Source organism: Panthera onca, chromosome C2 (genome assembly GCF_046562875.1).
Source record: "Panthera onca isolate mPanOnc1 chromosome C2, mPanOnc1 haplotype 2, whole genome shotgun sequence".
NCBI classification, from domain to species: domain Eukaryota; kingdom Metazoa; phylum Chordata; class Mammalia; order Carnivora; family Felidae; genus Panthera; species Panthera onca.
The window spans coordinates 136,153,304-136,175,221 of record NC_138347.1 but is presented as its reverse complement, the minus strand read 5'-3'; the positions used below and the strand labels follow the sequence as shown (position 1 = coordinate 136,175,221).

The window sequence follows — 21,918 nt, the reverse complement described above, 5'->3', positions numbered from 1 at the left end:
TTCAACCCTGGAAGTGCCCAAGGCAGCCTAATGAATGGGGAAGAAGAATCTCATAAGTGGGGAGCTTTCCTACTGTAGGCTCCCAGGCCAACCTGGACCCATGCTGGGAGAGGAAGGAGCTGTCCTTTCAAAGATGACAATTGTGACACTGGATCTTTATTAACTAAAACTATAGTAACTAAAAGATCTTTTCATTTCCTAATATTAAGCAAAAGTGTCACAGAACTTGACCTCAATTTCATCCACATAGAAGGAAACAACTGGTCCCGTTAAGATGGGTTTAAACGGGAAGTAAGGTGGCAGTGGGAGCTCATCATACAGTGATAACTACAATTATATAACGTTTCAGTGCCAGCTGTGATGTTTTCAAAATTTGTTTTTAACCACAGAACTTATTCTTCACTGCAAAGCTGATGTCAAATACAATGTATAAAATAGGTGATATCAGAGTTGCTCTAGTTGGGGGAGGGATAGTGAGGGGACCAAGGAAGGACACTACATGCCAGGTCCCGAAGGGAGATGAAGCGTAGGTTAAAAGCCAGCCCCGAGAGCCCCTTCATCAGATAAGTCCCCATCATCCCCCAGAAGTTTCCTCAACCCCCTTAGTAATTCCACCTCTCCCACCCCTAAGCAACCACTGATCGGCCAGAAACATTTTTAAATTCAGATTAATGTGACACTGTTCTATAGAAAACTCTGAATCAGTTTTAATATTATCAAATGTCTGGGCTTGGGGCATGGCTCTCAGGTGAGCTCCAGCGCCAGTGGGTCATGACCCCTCAAGTAACAAGAACCATTTTTGGTACTTATTCTAGCAAAGGGGGTAAATTCTTGGATAATCCAGGATAATAGTCCCGGATAATAATGTTGTGTTCTTAAACAGCAAAAAAATGGTTTGTGTCTCAACGTGAAGTCAACCATGACTGTTAAGATCTTAATCATCTAAATGTAACGCTTTACAATTTAGCTCCAATTTTTTGCCTTTTTATTAAATACAGACTAGTATGGTCAAAACTATTATCTATAAATTCCCGCTTCACTATTTATAAAGTGTGTGACTTTTAACAATTTATTCAACTTTTCTGGGCTTCAATTTCTCTATCCATAAAGTAGGAATAAAAACATCTAACTTGCTGTGTTGCACAGATTAACTAAACTAATGTAGGTGAAAATACCAAACACAGCATTGGGTGCATGGTTGCTCATTAGATGTCGATTCTCTTCTCACTGTTACAAATTAAAATCAGAGTAAAGCTGAAGGAAGAACATGGGTTTTGGAATTAAAGGACAAGTGTAAGAGCCCAGCCCTCCCATATACTAGGAGTCTCTCTAGGTTCTCTCTAAGATCCTCTGTCTCCTTGTCTCTAAAGTGAGGACAATACAAATATCTAGAACAATCACAGGTTAATGAAAACTCAAGTCACTTCCATTTCAAGGTTTCTGTCAAATTAAAGGGACACCAAAAAAAGGGTTATATAAATCACTAAATATTTATTTTAATATTTATATTAACAACAAAAATTATGGGATAATTTTTTTCCTGAACTCCATCAATCTACTTTAGAAGATAATATAAAAAGTAAATTACAGGGCACAGGGGTGGGCAGTGGCTGGCTGATTCAGTTGGTAGAGCATGTGACCCTAGATCTTGGGGTCATGAGTTCAAGCCCCACATAGGGAGTAGAGACTACTTACAAAAAAAGGAAAAAAATATCTTAAGAAGTAAATTACATAAAAAGTCTAATTTAAGGAAATTTAAGGTAGTTTGGGGTAGGGCAAAAAGTCCTATTTCAAAGAGCCGTGAAAAATCCCAATATGAGGTGAATATAACATAGGATGATGCTGGGACTCCTTTGAGAGTGAAGACAGGTACTAAAGAATACAAATATATAATTTAAAAGTATTTGTGTTTTTTTTTTATTTTTTTAACATTTATTTATTGTTGTGAGACACAGTGCGAGTGGGGGAAGGACAGAGAGAGAGGGAGACAGAACCTGAAGCAGGCTCCAGGCTCATAGCTGTCAGCACAGAGTCCTAAGCGGGGCTCAAACCCAGGAACTGTGAGATCATGACCTGAGCCGAAGTTGGACACTTAACCAACTGAGTCACCCAGTCACCTCAAAAGTACTTGTTTTTTATATTTGGTTTATTTATGTTAATGAATATCTAAAATTTATTTTTTCCAAAGCTATTTTGAAATATAAATTACTTCTGTAAAACAATACTTGTATTTTTATATTACCAGAAAATAAAATAATAATCTAAGCACAATGATCTTTTCATTATATTTTCACAAACTTGTATCATGCACTTAGCCATATCTGTCTCTTTCACCAAGTTGCTGGTATTTTTAAAAGAAAATGTCTTTTTCCATCTATATAGCATTATTACTTTTAACTTTTTTCATAAAATTGCCTGAAATTTTCCTCAATGGTTCATTTTATGGTTAATAAATTTGAAATTGCGACATCTTCGAATAACTCTTCACTATAGACCATAAAAATTTTTAATTGAAAAAATACTCTGTAATTGCTGAAATACCTTCTAGGCACATACAAATTTTGCTAAATAGATGATATTCTCAATTCTATTTTTCCCAAAATTTTGCCTCATGAAGAATATTTCAATTCTTTTCTATTTAAAAGTGTAAATATTTCAGGCTAAAAACTTCATAGGTTCTCATTTTGCCTTATTCAAAGTAGATACCTTCAAAAAAAATTCTGTAATACGAAAATTTGTTATGTGTCTTTATGGGGCACCTGGCTGGCTCAGTTGTCAGGCTGGCTCCTGATCTCAGGGTTGAGTTCAAGTTCCACGTTGGGTGTGGAGCCTGCTTAAAAAATAAAAAATAAAAGGTGTCTTTATGACTCTTTTTAGTATTTTGCCAAATATTCGTGCTGCAAAATCGTAGTTCTTTTCAATTCCATTCAGTTTCAGTCTGAACCCAAACATACCCAATTAAAAATAAAAGCTGCATCAAAAGAGTCTTTCAAGTTGAAATATTCCAAAGGACAAGTAGAAAGTTTCAAATATTAATCTAGTACATAGTTTGAGCTCTTATTGTTTAAGTTTTTTTCCTTTGCTTTGCTTAGAGATGTGTTTTTTTTTGTTTTTTTTTTTTTTTTGCTTAGAGATGTTTTTAAATTTTGTTTACCACAAAAATGAAGTTTTTGGTACTCTGTCTATTAAACATTTCAAATATTTTCAAATGCTCCAAACAAAATGAAAAGAAAACACAAAAGACTCATTTAGAAAATGCTGATAACTTTTGGGGGCACTTAGATTATTCACAAATCATTAATTCAGAGAGTCAGATATTTTAAAATTCTGACTGATGGGAGGCAGTAAGAGAGAAACCATTCTGTGTGCCACGCCAAGTATTTCTCTGCGTTTCACATTATATATCATGAAGTGTAACCACTGAAACGAATTCTTCATATATAAAAATATTTGGTAATTTTGACCACTACAGCTTCTTAGTGATTGATAGGATATCATTGTTTCCTGACACAGAGATGAATTATATGCACACCACAGCCAAGTTCAAGCACATGGTGGCTTCATACATTTTTTAAATTCAATAAACACTATTTGTACTGTGACATTGCTTTACCAAAATTTACATTTGTCTTGTCACTGCAAAGGAAGTAACTATATCTTTAATGATCCATTTAATTGAATTTACTTACAGTGACATTTATAATAATGTATGACTTACCTTCTATAGAATAAACTTTGTAAAGCTTTACTTATATCCACGAATTAGATGCAAAAACTCAAGCATTATTAAAATTAACTGGTTTCCCATCAAAAACCCTGATGGTATTTACACTTGCTAAGTTCTTCTATTGGAACAATACATTAAATGCTGTTGTTTCATTTTTCTATATGTATAAGAAAACAAAATCAAAACTGAATGCAATTTTCAACAGTAAAATAGAACAAACTACTGATACATGAAAAAACTAAATTAATTGCAAAAGCTTTATGCTAAATAAGCCACACCAAAAAAAATGTAACATATCATATAATTTCATTAGTATTACTTTCTAAAAAAAAGCCAAAACCGTAAGGATAGAGAACTGATTAGAATATAAGTAGGGGGAGGGTATTTGAACTTTGGGAGTAAAAATACTATTCTAAATCTCGATTACAGTAATAGTTACATGACTGTATAGATTTTGCAAAATTCATTGAATTATGCATTTAAAGGGAGTGATTTTACTGTATGAAAATTATACCATTATAAACCCTACCAAAAAAAAAAAAAGATAAAGAAGAATGAGTGAAGTTCACTTAGAAGAGCAGTCCTTCAACCTAAGTGAAAAATCATGCTTCACAGGGCAGTATATCCAAGATACTTTCTGCAGAATGAATCATTATTTGCAAACATAATCTTCTTAAATCAGCTACTAATTTTTAAATAACACGTTGATGCTTATTCAGCAGACTTATGGCTTCTGAGTTAATGTGGTTATAGTGACACTGCCCCAACGTGGGCACCATGACAAATGCAAATGTCAACATTTTCTCCCAGCTACACACTCAACATCAACTTTCTTAAGAAATGGGAATTCAGTACTTCATTAAACACATTTTTCATTTTTGTGAGGTCACTGATGGCAAAACAGTTTCACTGCAAACATTTTTTAAACTACCAAAAATAGATACATTCTCCCCAAGTTCATGTATCCCTAAGCTATAATTTCCCATATTTCCTATAGACGCCACCAACTTGTGTCCTGGTAACTTCATGCATCTCAGAGGACTTGGTGCTACTCGTCGGTACGTAATGCACATGTTGTCCTAGGAAAGGATAGATAGATAGATAGATAAATAACAGATAGATGGATAGATAGAACTGTATGTACATACAGTATTATTAAGTATTTTGTATCTGGAAAGGGTTGAGATAAAGGATATTTTTGGCATCTTTCAGATTTAAATACACATTAAAGTAACACCTACATTCACTACACAGGCATCCTAGACATTATTAGACAAGACTACAGTCAAAACCGGTAAGAACTAACTGAAGATCTACCAACCCATTTTGGCTTATTTTAATGCAAGTGTTAATAGTGACACTTTATTGAGGCACCTGGGTGGCTCAGTCGGTTAAGGGTCCGACTACGGCTCAGGTCATGATCTCACAGTTTGTGAGTTCAAGTCCCACATGGGGCTCTGTGTTGACAGCTCAGAGCCTGGAGCCTACTTCAGATTCTGTGTCTCCCTCTCTCTGTGCCCCTCCCTCACTCACGCTCTGTCTCTCTCAAAAATAAACAAATATTTAAAAAATTTTTTTAAAATAGTGATACTTTATTACAATATGGAAAAGTTGGTACAAATGCTAAACTACATAGAATTACATTAATAAGCACAAATACGGATATGTGGATCCCCCACCAAAATTCAGTAATGCACACATACGAAAAGAGAAAATAAATGTCAGTGTTTACACATGCACATACACGTGTGTGCATGTGTGCATTTCCAGTGAAAGATTCTAAATAAAACATTAACAAGTAAAATCCAGCAATATGGCCCAGTAACTTCTACTGAAAGAATGCGAGGATAGTTTAATTGAATCTATCACATTAATTGATTCATTAAGAAACAGAATTGTTTGGATACATGCTAAAAAGACAATTTATAAAAATTGTTTAATAAAACAGGAATATGTAACAAAATCTCTTATTAAAGTGGAAATATATAATAAAGTATCTATCTCTCAAACTAAAAGCCAGAAAAATACTTATCAGAAAAACACTTAAATAATTTCCATTAAAGTCAGGAAGGATTTTCTCTATTATCACCACACCATTTTTAATAGCATTTATAATGCTTATAGTACTGGCCAAAACAATTAAATAGATAAAATTAAAGGGACAAAAAGTAAGAATTATAAAAGTTAGAAGCGAACAAGAAAAATGTGTTTTATTTGAAGACAATATTATGTCTTAGCTGAAAACTCCAAGAAACCAACTGAAAAATTATTACATTTTAATTTTTTTTATTTTTTTTAAATTTTTAAAATGTTTTTTATTTATTATTGAGAGACAGAGAGACACAGAGTGTGGGCAGGGGAGGGGCAGAGAGAGGGGGAGACACAGAACCTGAAGCAGGCTCCAGGCTCTGAGCTGTCAGCACAGAGCCCGATGTGGGGTTCAAACTCACAAACCACGAGATCATGACCTGAACCGAAGTCGGATGCTTAACCGACTGAGCCACCCAAGCACTCCCAACTGGAAAAATTATTACAAAAGATAGTAGAAACTCAGCAAGCTGGCTGGTTAAAAAAATAATAGCACATAAGAGTCAATAGGCTTCAAGTAAACATGACTGAATCAGAAAAACAAAACAATGGAACAAAAAGATGAATAGGAAAAAAACGTAGAAAAGATGAATTAATTGAGTAATGTTGTCAGGAAAATGGATAGTCATGTAGAAAGAATAAGTTTTGATTCCTACATCACATTCAATAGATCAAACTACAGAACTTATTAATGGAGGAGAATAAATTTGAATATACAAAATGAAACCATGGAGAGCACTTAGGATATTTTTTTTAAGTTTATTTATTTATTTTGAGAGAGAAAGCGAGCATGAGTGGGGTAGGGACAGACAGAGAGAGAGAGAGAGAATCCCAAGCAGGCTCTGCACTCTCAGTACAGAGGCCCACGTGGGGTTTGAACTCAGGAACCATGAGATCACGACCTCAGCTTAAGTCAAGAGTCAAACACAAATGTGACTGAGCCACCCAGGTGCCCTTTTAGGGTATATTTTAAAAATAAGTTTACCACAGAAAATACCTCTCTTAGTATGACACAAAAAACAGAAATCAATAAAGGAAAACTGATTAATTCATCTGTATAAAAATCAAAAGACCAGTCAAAAATATAAACAAAAACTTATACAATTCACATCAGGAATATAATATTAATTTTGTAACTAGGTAAAAAGCTCATAGATGTCAAAAGGAGAATCCCAACAACCTAATTAAAAGGGGGCAATAAATACGGGTAAATAATGCCCAGAAAAGGAAACTCAAATAGACCTTAAATATATTAAAAAATGCTCAACTTCACTCATAGAAAACAAATGTGCATTTAAAATTAAAATAGGGACCCACATCTTAGCTTAAATTCAAAAGTAATTCAAGTGACGGAATAAAAAAATGAATATATTGACATGCTATGCAAATATTAACTATTATTACTATCTTTCAAATAATTTTATAACTTTTGGGTTGTTTGAATGAAAAACACTACACATGGGGCGCCTGGGCAACTCAGTCGGTTAAGTGCCCGATTTCAGCTGAGGTCATGATCTCACAGTCCATGAGTTCCAGCCCCACGTCAGGCTCTGTGCTGACAGCTCGGAGCCTGGAGCCTGCTTTGGATTCTGTGTTTCCCTGTCTCTCTGTCCCTCCCTCCCATCACGCTCTGTCTCTCTCTCTCTCTCTCAAAAATAAATAAACATTAAAAAAATATTTTTTAAATACGCTACACACTGGACCACAGATGGACCAGAGCCCTCAGTGATTATTAGTTCTATATTCTAAAACGTGAACGCATACATTGTTTGGGAGAAGGTAGCAGGCTCATTTTCAGATGACTGAAATGTAACCTAATCAAAGATGTACCAAATTAATACAGTACAAAAGCTGCAGTCCCAAGACATCCATTCTTTTCCACCATTTATAGAATCATAGTAGAAACATTTATTTAGGTGTGAAGGTGCAAAGTATGCCTGCTTTTATCTTATTCTTTTATTCTCTCAATTGAAGAACTAACCGGAACACCACACTTAAAGACAAGTCTACTTCTTGTCAAACTGGGTGTTTGATATTTTGATAACATGTAAACTTCTTGTGTGGATCCTTTTTTCTAGAAAATCAAACAAAACATGGAAAGACTGATAACTGCTCTGGTCTCAGTTCCCTCTAGTTCAATAACTAGAATGAGAAATTGGGTGATTTGGACTGACAAGTCCAAGTACAATAAGGAAGCCTGTCCAAAAGACTTAATAGAACAAAAGAAAACATGAAGAAAAAAGGAAAGAAAGAAAGAAAGAAAGAAAGAAAAGAAGAGATTTAGATTATTTCTGAGATTTGGAGAGCCAGCCAGGTACCTTTATTTCTTCCTGTAAATTCAATACGGAGAAAAGGTAAAGGTAAATGATCTCTCTTAAAAGATGTCAACAATACCTGACAGTGGAGAATATATTTCTCCCAATAAAAGCAGACTCAAAGTAGGTAGAAGAATTTCTTCTGTAAGACAAGGTAAAAACACAGAATGCTGTCACTATAATAGCTAGGAGATTTAGAATATCTGCTATAGAGAGATTAGCCTGACAATAAAAGAATTACAAATTCTAAAATCAGCAAATTCTAAGCACCAAATCTCAAAGAAAATGGATTTCTGTATTTTTTTAAAAAACACGGACAGTAGATTTTCTTTGATGAGCAAAACTGCTTTGCACAATGAATGCATTTAGTAGTTCCAGATATGAGTCTTAAATTCCAATTTAAAAACATCCTTTAAGCGACAAGTACTTAAAGCATAATACAGTATATCAAAAGAAAAAAACAGCATAGATACTAGAAGGGGCTAAAAACTCTAAAGCAGAGATCCCTTTCTGCAAGACTTAGAAACTAGAAATGATCCCACAGATTGCCCTGGTTTGTTTATACTTGCTATAAAAAAACACATTTTAGAGGCAGTGTGATATAGTAGAAAAATCACAGGCTAGTGTGATAAAGTAGAAAAGTGCTGAGCTTGAATTTTGTCATCTGTAACAAAAAGGGGGGCTGCCTTCCCCCTTGCTGGGCTGTTGAGTTGTGGCAGGAACAAATAAAGCACCAGCATGGTGTACAGAGTGCCTGTACACATGCCCGAAATGCAGTCACTATTATCATTAAAGTTTAATAAAGGAAATCAGTACTTGAACCATGTGAAAATGAGGAGCTAGAAGCCAGTCTAGAGTTACGTTTGAAAACTAGTTAAACAAGAGAATACAGAATAAACGGAAAACCAGTTAGCACCGAAGGAAAAAGAGAGACAATGAATACACAACCCCACCCTTCAACGAGTTTGAAATTCTTTTACCCAAAGAATCACTTATTGAGCCATGACTTTGCTCCAAGCATAAGTCTGAGCAACGAGGATAGAAAAGAATAAAGACAATCAGGGCTTGAAGGAATTGAGGGTTGAAATAGGAACGCACATAAGCAGAGCACATGTGAGGAGTGGGCAAGAGAACACGGAAGCAGAGAGTAAATGCCACCTAACTCAATCTGGAGCCTCACAGAAAGTCTTTAGATACAAGGCAACCCTCAGGATGGGTCTTGAAGAAAAAAAAGGATCTTGCTCTTCAAGTGACAAGCAGAGGCCCAGAGATGTGAATGAGCACCAGATTCAGGGTGAGTATGTCTATAGCCTGGGAGGCAGTGGTTGGAAAAAGAATCTGCAGAATCATCTTGGGATCATAGGACACTAAAGACCTCGGACATTCTCCAGGAGGTAGCAGGGAGCTGATGGGTGGCTTTAAGTAGGAGGGGCAAATGATTAAATCACCTGGCTTTTATCGGAAATCACTCTAGAGACGATGTAGACTGAAGGGCAGGGAGTGAGCAGGATAAGAGCCTGTGGCCACAGAAATCCAGTTAGAGTAAGATTACAACCACATAGATAAGAAACAGAAGATCTGAACTAAAGAAGAAGCAATGAAAAGGAGGTGAAGAGCCAGATTAGGGCATTTCTAAAGTAAAATCTCAAAGACTTGATAACCAATTAGATGTGTGGGCAGTCCAGGGCGACTCAGATTTCTAGCTCGGAGAAATGGGTGGGAGGTGATGCCAATAATGGAACCAGAAAACACAAGAAGGCAAATAGATTTCAGAGACTGGGAAAGATTATTAGTTCATATGGGGACATGTGAATTTTGAAGGGTTTAAGGGAGATAGATAGTTGCATTAACAGCTAAGAAAGAAAACCAAAACATATCTTCCAGGGAATTTATAAGCCAAGAACTATATTTGACTGTTTAAATTACTGAGAAGCTCTTCAATTGCTCCACTTGCTAAATATGAACTGTGCCGTAGGTAAAGTTGAAGTCTCATCTTTTTTTTGTTTGTAGGCTCTGCTAAACCAAAATGCATTTAAAACTTCGTATTTAGACTATATCAGCAAATATACACTGCCAGGGTGAACCCAGCTATCTCTGCAGCAATTGCAATTCTGTGCCTTTTACTGTTGGCACTTCTCCCATCGACTTGACTAGGACTGAATGCTAGCACACCCTCAATTCTTTTTATTCTCCACAGGCATAATTCTATAGTATGACACAGCCCTGGAGGAGAAGAGTACTCAGCTATGTGGCCAGAAATCAATCTCTCCCTTTCCTAAGAGGTGAAAGTTAGCTCTCTGGGCAAAATAGATACATGCAAAAGAAGAAAAAGGGAAGAACACATCAATTCCACTGCATTCTCTGGGACCCTTGTTGAAGTGTAAAGGCATTTTTTAGAAGAAGTAGTAAGAAGAAACACCTTAGGTTTCAAGATGGACGTCAGCCTGTGGAACGTGGAAAGGTTGAGAATTTTTACATTAGGCACAGATGGCACTATATTCCTACCAAGATATTAACCTATCACCTCTGATGACTTACTGTGACAAAGCACTCTGACTTTAAAGACATTCCACGCCTGGCCTAATTGACTTTCCCTTCTCCTCCTGCCTTTACCTTTCGCCCTTCGCATCCTTAAAGATCCCCCTGTTAGCCTCAATGACAATGCTACACAAATTGGCAGAGCAAACAGAACATTGTCTTTGTCCTTATCATATACGTGCCAATCATTCCCACCCAGAAGTCATAATCATTATATAAAACGCTCAGATCATTCACCCACAGAAATTATTCTTCTCTCATCCAGTGGTACACAGCCCGTTCGTTGCCTATACCTCTTGAATACTCTTACAGATTTCCAACCTTTACTACGGTAATTTTTGCATACTTTTATCGTCCTCTTTGAGAGAAAGACAAGCCCGATTTATTCCAAAGATCCTAGTATAATGGTTTTGTATATAGTCAGTGATGATTAAATATTAAATATTGTTGAAGAAATGATTGATTGATTGATTATTGATGAATAAAGTAAAGATTTCATCAGAGAGACTACCACTCGAAAAGTGCGTTGGGTCTAGCACATCCCAGACACTGGTAACTCAGGACTTCAATGCTTTTTTCATGCCAGAAGAGGGTTCATGCCTTGGCCTTTGGTCTATCGGTGATACCAAAAGCCAGAGCCTAAAAAAAAATTACATTGTGAGCGTAACTTCCATTTTTAACATATTAGTTATCAATTTTCCTCTATATAATGATGTCAAAACAAAATTATCTAATATTTTTAAGGACTGTATAATAAGGCTTTTCTTATTATGTGTATATTTCATTCATTAAAAGAAATGTACGTGTGATAAAGACATAAATCCAACTCCTTGTTTTTAATGTTTCTTTTGAGAAAGAACAAGAGCACAAGTGTGGGAGGAGGACGGACAGAGAGAGAGAGAGACAGAGATTCCCAAGCAGGCTTGGTACTCTCACCGCAGAGCCCCACAGGGGGCGCAACAGCACAAACCGTGAGATCATGACCGGAGTCAAAATCAAGAGGTAGACACTTAACCAAATGAGCCACCCAGGTGCCCCAAGACATAAATCCACTTCTTATAAATCAAACACTTTGATCACTGCATGGAAGTTATGAGAACTCCTGTGATAAGCCCTCTATAGAGTAAAGAATTCATCTACAAAGTCAAGGAATGAGAATAAATAATTCCCTCCTCCCTCTTCTCACTTCTCTCCTCTCTCTCCTCTTCTGTCTCTCTTTCTAATTTTTAGTAAACCTAGAATGAAGTTTAAATAAAGAACATTATTTAGTTGACCACAGCCAACCTCAATGCAAGAGTGCATAGTGGGGAGTGTCTTAAATCTAAAACATGGTTAGAAGCATGAGAAATGGATGGAAATCATCCCATTTCAAAGCAGTTCACAAGGTTTGCCCAGAAACAGGCCTGGTTAAGAAGTTAGTAAGATGGAAGCAGCCCAGTCTAGAGTGTGACAGACAACCTGTCCTGGAGATCGTTCTTTGCAGATATTATATTCTTGGATTGGTTTTCCATCCAGTGAAGGCTAAGATATCCATAGACACAGACTAACAGACCCCATTCCTTATCTGTAAAGAGGGAGCACCCTGTTAAGAGACTGGCGTTAATATTCTGAAAATAATCTGACATCTTCCACATTACTTGTAGATGATGAGGGGTCTGAGAGTCTGATGGGACAGCTGACTAAACGTGACTAGCTCAACTAGGCTAGGTTTACCCCTATGCCCTTGGCAAAATGTGAAGCAAAACCCTCCCTCCGGTAAGTTGGGCCTTATATTCACTAAGATTTCAGATGTAAACTCAGCAGGGTTTCATGCATACAGAATTACAGAGCGTGCTTAGTAAATCTACGTTTTAGAAGAACAAACGTGAGAACACTGGGTTTTGCATGAATAGCAACTGTAGTACACAGAGTTCCAAGATGGCTCCCAAGACTCTCAACTCCTTGTATATACACTTTGATCCCTTTCTCTTGAGTGTGGACAGAACAGATGACTTTAGAGATGTGATTAAGATCCATAATCAGTTGACTATGAGTTGATCAAATGGGAGATTCTCCTGGGCAGGCCTGACTTAGATGAACTCTTAAAGGAGAGACCCTCCTGCTGCTCTTGAAAAAGTAAACTGTTTGGTTGTGAGAGGGCCTATAAGAGAGGACACGTGGCAACAAACTGAGGGCAGCTGCTAGTTGCTGAGAAAAGTCCCCACCTGACAGCAAGAAAATGGAGAACTCAATCATAAAATTGCAAGGAATTAAATTCTGCTAACAACCACTCGACCTTGGAAGAGGGCCTTGAGCCTCAGCAAAGACCATAGCCCCAGCTGACAACCTGTCTGCAACCTTGTGAGACCCTGAGCAGAGGACCTAGTTAATCCTAGATGTCTGGCCTACAGAAGATATGACATAATAAGCCACTAAGCTTGTGGTAATTTACTACACAGAAAAAGAAAACTAACAAGGAACTGGCTCCCTAAACAAAGAATAATAAAAGAGACTACTAGTAGCATATAAAAAAAATTTTTAAAGAGTCTTTATAAACTATTTGGGAGAGATATCTCTAGAATGTTAGCTATTTCCTTGAATGTTTTCATGTAATAGCCTTTTATAGACAGACCCATACATAATGGAGCTCATTCTTTTTTACTGGCTAAGTGCCTTTGCTGATATTCTCCAAGCTACAAGCCTGCAAAGACTTAGGAAGATCCCCACTACTGTCCCACCTCGTTCTTCCCTCCTCCTATAGCACTGGGTTCATTACCCTTCTCTCTATGCTTCTGATGTGAAGAAATCTATGTATTTGATGAAAGCATGAAAAGAAAGATGGGAAAAAAGAAGAAAAGAAAGATGAAAAGAAAAAGCATTGCAATTGCTTCTCTAAAGGAAGCATCTCAATTTTAAAAAATCTCCTTGGACCATTTTATTTTATTTATTTATTTTTTTTTTTTTTTTAACGTTTATTTATTTATTTTTTTTTTTTTTTTTTTTTTTTTTTTTTTTTAATTTTTTTTATTTTTGGGACAGAGAGAGACAGAGCATGAACGGGGGAGGGTCAGAGAGAGAGGGAGACACAGAATCGGAAACAGGCTCCAGGCTCCGAGCCATCAGCCCAGAGCCTGACGCGGGGCTCGAACTCACAGACCGCGAGATCGTGGCCTGGCTGAAGTCGGACGCTTAACCGACTACGCCACCCAGGCGCCCCAACGTTTATTTATTTTTGAGACAGAGAGAGACAGAGCATGAACGGGGAGGGGCAGAGAGAGAGGGAGACACAGAACCGGAAGCAGGCTCCAGGCTCTGAGCCATCAGCCCAGAGCCCGATGAGGGGCTCGAACTCACAGACCGCGAGATGGTGACCTGAGCTGAAGTCGGCGCTTAACCGACTGAGCCACCCAGGCGCCCCTCCTTGGACCATTTTAAACAGTCTATACAGGAGTATATAAAATATATGTAAATATGAATGAGTCTCTAAACCACTGTTATTCAGAATACTTTGGAATCTCCTTGATAAAGTCCACTGAGCTACGAACTTCCTTTAAAGCTTAAGTCTTATCTCACTAACCCCAAAGAAGTATTCTGGCCAAATTTTAACGTGACTGGAAAATGTATGCTAATATACAGCTATGAAAATGTAGACTAGGGGCGCCTGGGTGGCTCAGTGGGTTAAGCATCCAACCGGCTCAGGTCATGATCTCGCGGTCCGTGAGTTCGAGCCCCGCGTCGGGCTCTGTGCTGACCGCTCGGAGCCTGGAGCCTGCTTCAGATTCTGTGTCTCCCTCTCTCTCTGACCCTCCCCCGTTCGTGCTCTGTCTCTCTCTGTCTCAAAAATAAATAAACATTAAAAAAATTTTTTTTAAATAAAAAAAAAGAAAATGTAGACTAATTATATTTGAAAATGGACACTTCTGAAAGTTTTATATGAAGGAAAGAAGAGTTTTTCCTCAAATGGTACCAAATATTTGTACTAAAACTATTTTTAAAATATGTACTTACCTGTTTTCTACTACACTTTCCCTTTGTCCAGATTTATATTCATGTGCTTAGCACAAAAGTCTACTCAGAAAAGATTTTTTAAAATATATTAGACATAATAAATGTGGGAAAAGTAAACTAGATACAGATCATAATGTTTTAACATTCATTGTGTGTGTGTGTGTGTGTGTGTGTGTGTGTGTGTGTGTATCTGTCTGTCTGTCTGATTTAGAGTGTTCCCAATGAGAAGTGTGGTTACATGTAATGAGTCAAAAAAATTCATTGGCATTACTTTTTTGTCCTAATAGGGTATAGATATTAAAATTTGCAAGGTTCTGTTTTTCTAACTCTCATTGCACTTCAATTAAACAGAAGCCAGAAGAACATATTTCAAAAGTAAGTGTATTATAGAGTAGTTTTATATAACAAGATTTATATTTTCCAATAGTTTTTAAAAATTGCATATTGGAAAAAATAATTTCCAATTAAGGGTTCATGATTGTCTTTCAATCCTGAGAAAGAATTCACTTCTTAAATACTAAAAGTAAGAAATGACCTATTATATAAAACAATAATGTGTCACCAGGTGATAAAATATATTAACTTCTTTTATGTTGCCCTGTGATACTATTTCAACTGATAAATTAGTAAGATTATGTTATAAGCTTTTATTGTTGTAAACTTATTTTTTTTCTGGGAGAAGTTTTGAATGATGTTTTGTTTTATTATTTTCTATTACAATATTAATTCAGTAGGGCTAATGATAACACTGTATGGTGGTTAAGTTAGCAAGGTGGTTTGCCAGGATTATTGTTTGTTCTCTTATTTTTTCATCAGGATTACCCAATATAAAATGAAATAAGAAACTAACATGACTATAAAGTATACCTAACAAATAAAGCAGACAATGTGCCAATAAAAAACATATTACATTTCAAGTATAATAACATTATTCACTTTCTGTAGAGCTTTTATTTGGGCAGGTGGTAATTTTGCTAATTTGCAAATAGCTTCATCTTGCAAAAAGTTTTAACTTGCACAAGAAAATAAATACTATAAAAAATCAAGAGAAATAAGGATGATCATAGGAAGAGTTACAGGGATAGTACTTACACTTAAAATTTTGTCAACACAGAAACATAACAGAATATGATAAAATACTCAGCCAAGGAAATGATATGCTCATGATTGTTCATACAGCAAAATTTGAGGCTAAAAATTTATTTAAAGTATTTTTTTTTAAGTTTCAGATTATTTAAACCATCCTGCAATTCAAAAGAGAAGTAAATGAAAAAATACAATCCTCTTTCCTGGAGTGGGGTTTGTTGGGACGGGTATTCATTAGATGTTGTAAAAAAAAAAAAAAAAAAAGGGGCGCCTGGGTGGCGCAGTCGGTTAAGCGTCCGACTTCAGCCAGGTCACGATCTCGCGGTCCGTGAGTTCGAGCCCCGCATCAGGCTCTGGGCTGATGGCTCGGAGCCTGGAGCCTGTTTCCGATTCTGTGTCTCCCTCTCTCTCTGCCCCTCCCCAGTTCATGCTCTGTCTCTCTCTGTCCCAAAAATAAAATAAAAAACGTTGAAAAAAAAAAAAAAAAAAAAAAAAAAAAAAAAAAAAAAGTCTTGCCAAAGTAAACCATTATGTTACTCATCATTTTAAAATTTGTTTCACTGATTTTCAGACTGATTGCATGCATAGTGGTTCCCTCCAGGAATCCCCCAGACCCTGTGGAGCACAGACCAAGCATGTTCTCCAACAATTTTTGGGTTTTTTTGTGATTTTTATTCTAAATGCTAGTATATAATGATGGTCTTCTTAAATAAGAACTTAAAATTTCTAATCTTCCATTTTATTAACGTTAATGTTTAGTTTTAAAAACAAAGGCTATTCACTAGCCCTCTGCTTATCAAATGTTACAGTGAGAGAAAGAGGCAAAGGTATCTCATTCTGATGATCGAAAACCCCTCTCATCATTAGTAAATCGTACCTAAATATGTTGCTGCAGTAATTCCCAGGGCTGTGCTGGGATGATTCACTACACACTGCACTTCATTCAACTTTAAATGACAATGAGATAAGCAAATACCATTGATCAATTACCTCATTTTCAAAAGATGCTCTTGGGATCCTTGTTGAGTCTTTGGGGTTTAAATTTGCAACTTCAAGAAGAAACATTCACATGAAACTAATCAGTTCCTAAGGAAATAATTAGTAGTACCCACAATCACATATGGTTGAAGTCAGCAGTGGTGATTTTGGGTGGTGGAGGTAATGGCAGTGGCAGGGACTAGAAGTTTTATTACAATATTTTCTCTTATTATCTAAAGAAGGCACATATATAATTGCACTGCACTTCACCAATATGACACATGTCAAATATAAAAGGGGAGAGAATGGTTAAAGCTAAAGTTAAAAACACGGGAAGAATATCCACACCTTCTACCATGAGTAGGGTGGATATCAAAAATTAAAATTAAACAAAATCAAGTAAATGCTTCATTTCCTTCCTATGTAAACTTTCCAACTATTCCTAAAGCACAAAGTCCAGGACTTTATTCCTACATAATAGAAACGTGTGTATTTCACAGTATATGTGCATGTGTATATTTCACAGTGTGCGTGCATATGTGTGTGTGTGTATACACACACTACTGGTGTGGAAATAGAATTAGATGTGCTCTCTCATGTCAGCTCCAAGAAATATACCATCACAGTAAAAAACAATAGTACTTGAACCACAGAAAAGCCTTTGAATAAATGACTTTCTGGGAGTTTTGTGAAAGAGGCAGAAAAAGGAAAGACGGCACATAGAAGCAACATAAGCTAGGAAGAAGGTGGGGATACTCATAGTGAAACCAACTGAGAGAGAGAGAACTTGTCAGGGGTAAAAGTACAGACTCCTAAGCCTGTTGGGAAGACCAGCGGGCTCATGAGGAGAGCTTGAGAAGCCTGGAAAGGAACGGGGACCTGACCGTGGTCCTGAAAGAGAACAACTTGCAGGTGATTCCCAACAATCTACAAGCATTCACACAACACCATATCCTTATTTTCAACTGTAGCTTAAACAAGCTAAACGTCCAATAATACTCTCCCTCAAAAAAAAAAATGTCTACACTTTCTCATATGATCAGATGTGCCTTTATAATGTGCAGCTCTTCCCTTCCCAATAGTCTCTCCTAAAGGGTTAGGATAATTTCAGGAATGAGAGGTGCGCTATTCTATCATAAAACCAGGAATCAAGATTCTGACAAACTCACAACCCTTCGAATTCTACAGAAAGCTTACACTTGGCAATCCTGACTCTAGTTTGAATTTCTTGAACTCTGATGGGAAATCATGCCTATCCGAAAGACCTGAAGGAATGATGCTCCACGGAAGCATAACATTACAAACTCACCCCATAATCTAGACAGACTTGAAACTCTAAAAAGATAAGGTGGCAATTCAGTAACATGGGCATTCCCACTTTCACCCCATAAAATTCATTAAAAAGAAAAACAATTCCATAAAGAGGTACCAAAATACAGGTCCCACAGTGAACATGGGCATCGATATTCACGCTCTTTTCTAGCCCTCACAAACCCAGCAAGTCAAGGGGGCCAACTACACCAATCCAAAGTGTTAATACTACACCTAACCATGGGTGGAAGGAAATTTCTCCACACAAAAGACACCTCTGCAAAAACGGAAGGAATTTCACTCCGCTGGTGCAAAAAAAAGAAGGTGGGAGAGAAAGTAATCTATACGTGGAAAATCATTCTCAGAAAATACCATACAACTCGTCGAAGTGCAAGACTTACGTGTTCCGTCAAAACGGGTGGCGATGGTGTCGAGGAAGGTGTTCTGGGGCGCCAGTAATCCTTTCATAACCGGCATTTTTCCAGCGTGGTGTGAAATTCTCCATCAAAGTTTGTCCAGACGGATGGTTCAATAGGAAAGTGCCAAGAAGGGAGAAGGGGAGCGTGCTGACGGCAGCGGAGGGGGACTTGGCGCGGTGCTGGGGCTGATCAGGAGGTGGAGGATGGAAGGAGAGAGGGTGCGCGTTCCAGCCGCCGCTGCTCCGGCAGGAGCCTCTCCGCGAGCGCTCGGCGAGCCCGCCCCGCACCTCCAGGCTCAGCCCGGCGCAGGCTCCCTCTCCCGCCCCCTCCACCTCCGCCAGCTGCCGGAACCCCCCACCGTCCCTCCGCGGGCGGCAGTGCCCGCCGAGCGCCGCCTCGCCTCCCACCCCGCCCGCTCGGGAAGAGCCCGCCTTGGCCCGGGGCGCCGCGCCCTGACCTCAGGCGCTGGGGTCGCGGAGGACGGCGCTCGCCGCAGGGCGAGGCTGGGTGGCGCTGAGCCTCCCCGTTTCCAAGGGGCGCGGGGAAACGCGCGCGAGCACGACTCCCACCCCCCAGGAGCCAGTGAACAAAGACCCCTTTGTTCCCGCTCCGTCCCTCTCCCGGGGAGACCGGAGTCCCGTGGGTGTGGTACCGAAGAAGGGGAGGAGACAGGTTGGGGCAGGTACCCGGCCACGGCCTGGAGCTTGGGAGGGGGCAGTTCCCCCAGTGGTGTCCCAGGGCGCTGAGGCAGCCTGGCGCCCCAGGGGGAGGTGGCCCCCTTCCGGCACACCTGAGTGCCCGCAATTGGAGCAGGGCAGCTTGGAGTTACTTGCGCGGCCCCCTCCCCAGTCACCCGGGTCTTTCCGCCTGAAAACTAGTCCAAAGCTCCCGGGTTTTTCCAACTCTGCTTGCCGGGCTCAAAAAGGGGGTGTTTCGGCCCCTTTCCCCAAATTGCCATTGGTCTCCCCAATCCATTCTTAACTAAAAGAAAATAATAAAAGCGCTTTTTTTTTTTTTTTTTTTAAGGGACAATGATGGTTTCTCACTCCCTGGTGAAATGTACATAAAACATTACTAGAAAAGTTTTGTTTTTATTGATTTGCAAAATACAATTTAAGTAAACCCTGTAAGGTTGCCTTGTAAAAAAACAACTTCAACACCAATCAGCCCAGCCTGCCCCCTCTCCACCACCCCACCGCCCCCACCCGCCCCTCAACAACCCCACATCCCCACCCACAGGCTACGCTTCCGCCGATGCTGGAACCTCCGGGTAGAAAACCCGGCCGCGAGTCCCCGGAACGGCAGGTGTCATGGAAAACGAAAGCGGTCTCTCCCTGCCCTTCTCCCCTTTGCTCATGCGGGGACTCCCGGTCTGCTAACCTTCTGCCAAGGAAAACCTGGCCCAAGCCTGGGGCGCAGCCCCGCCGGGCGTGGAGGAGGACACCCGAGCTGGGATTCTACAGAAAACCCTGGAAGTAAGGAGACGTGACGGGAAAAGTTGAGAGCCCAGGGATAAAGCAACACAAAACAAAAACGTAAGCCCAGGTGCTGGCGCACCCGGAAAGAAAGGAGGGGGGGAAGCGAACAGGTGTGTGAGCCTCGGCGAGGGGCAGCTCGCCTCCCAGCCGCCTGGGAACTCGCCTCCCACTAGAGTTGGTAGCGAGGCGGGGGGCGGGGGGCCCTTGTTTGCTCCAGGCTCCTGGGGCGAAGAGGGGACCCTGAGGGTTTCGTCACGGCGGCCCAGGGTTCCGGGAGGGCGGGGGTGTATTGAGGGAGGGAAGCATCCCCCCTCTCCCCGCCCCCGGTCCCTCTTTCTCCGTGATGCACTTCCTGCGGCCGAGGATTCCCTTTGTGTTGAAATTCGAGAAGATCCGGCCGCCGCGTGCAGCTGGCGGGGCGGGGGGTGCGGGGGCCGGGGAGGGGATTCCTGAGTGGGCGGCGCGGGGCGGCAAATCCAGAGGTCAGGCCTTTGGCGTGGGGTCTCCCGCCCAGCCGAACTCGCCGCCTGCCCGCCCGGCCGCTCCCACACTTCCCCTGCAATCCTTCTGTCCGCAGCCAGCTGTGCTTTGCGGAAGCCGGGCTTACGTGGGCGGTGTCCCCCACGCGGCGCGCGGAGAAGACTAAGGGTGGCTCTGTTGGCTCCCTCTTGGGCAGAGTGGGGAGGGAAAGAAGAGGGCGCCTCTGCTTCTGTTTGGGCGGTGCATTGCGTCCCAGAAAACCCAGACTGCTGCTGTCGATGTAAAAGCCTGAAAAACGCCTCGCGTCAAGTAGCTTGAAGTTCCGAATGAAATACACTCGGTGTAAAGCAGGATTCGGGTTCATGAAATTTGCACTGTAGCGCTGTGTCTTTGTTGCCTCGTGGGCTTGCTCTACATTGCTGGATGCGTGAAATCACTTGCAGGAAACAAGCAACAAGAGGGACTTAAGAATGGAAACCCAAAGAAAGCCTCCGTTTTATGGCGGGGGGGGGGGGGGGGGTGAAGACCAGCATTTATTACTCACTGTCTTAGTCTCTTCTCCAGTACCTACTATGTACTGAGGGAGCTTGCTGGAAATGACAAGATTCCTGCCCTAAAATCCTATCCAAGCCTGGTTCCTCTTAAGATTATCATCACCACTCTGATCTTGGGATCTAGGGATATTGAGTAAATATCCCAGGAGTTAGGAATTAGGAGCTACCAGTTTCTTAAAGCCTTGTCCAGAAATTTCTAGAACTAAAGCAGGCAAAGAATCCAGATTCAGTGGCAGGGGACAGAAGTCCGTATGTTAAAATCTCCACATCAATTTCACTCATTCGAAATATTTCCCTAAGAGTTTAGGATTTAGGGATACAAGATCTGGGCTCAAGTCAAAAAATTTTTAGAGGGAAAATGTTAAGACACAAGTAAAAATACACACTGAAATCACCTGAGAACTAAAACCATGTGTGAATGGCAATTGTTACTGTTTTCTTTCATGTTGATTTCATGTCGATTCTCTCCTGTTGGTGGAGATCATCAAGAGGATGTGACCACTGGTTGACTTCAAGTCTGACTCCTCTCTGCTTTCCCTATCTTTGTAAAGTACTTTCCGCCTACCTTTCCCACACAGCCTGGAGCGGGCTCTTAAGAGAGCAAGCTTCTAAGCCACAGTTAAGGCCTCTATAAAAACTTTTTTTTATATATGCGGGCACCTACTCATTTTGCAACTACTCAAGACAAGCCTCCTATGTAAGTTCCCTTGCTTGTTAACCATGCTACCTTCCAATTTGGAGTGGCCTGCCTTTTTCTTTGGTTTCTCCTTGCCCTCTGCATAAAGGACCTACTTAACATTTTACGTGGGAACTCCTCAGGTTTCAAACATCTCAGCATTTCATGCTGTCTTTTCAGTCTGGATCAGACTGAAAAACGGCTTCAGAATCCCCATATCTGTTTGATAGTTTAAGTCTTCTTCACATCCATTTTGGAATTACAGCATTCATTCAATACCA

General features: G+C 39.8%; 1 protein-coding gene across 1 annotated transcript in view; it reads right to left on the bottom strand.

Annotated features, from left to right (window-relative positions):
* The window catches only part of KCNH8 (potassium voltage-gated channel subfamily H member 8), a 356,732-nt gene extending 337,994 nt beyond the window's left edge, over positions 1-18,738 (bottom strand). The window contains exon 1 of the mRNA XM_060638579.3: positions 18,432-18,738. Within this exon, the coding sequence (XP_060494562.1) occupies positions 18,432-18,507 (76 nt within the window). The 5' untranslated portion in view covers positions 18,508-18,738. The remainder of the gene's footprint in view (positions 1-18,431) is intronic.
* Positions 18,739-21,918: the final 3,180 nt, after the last annotated feature.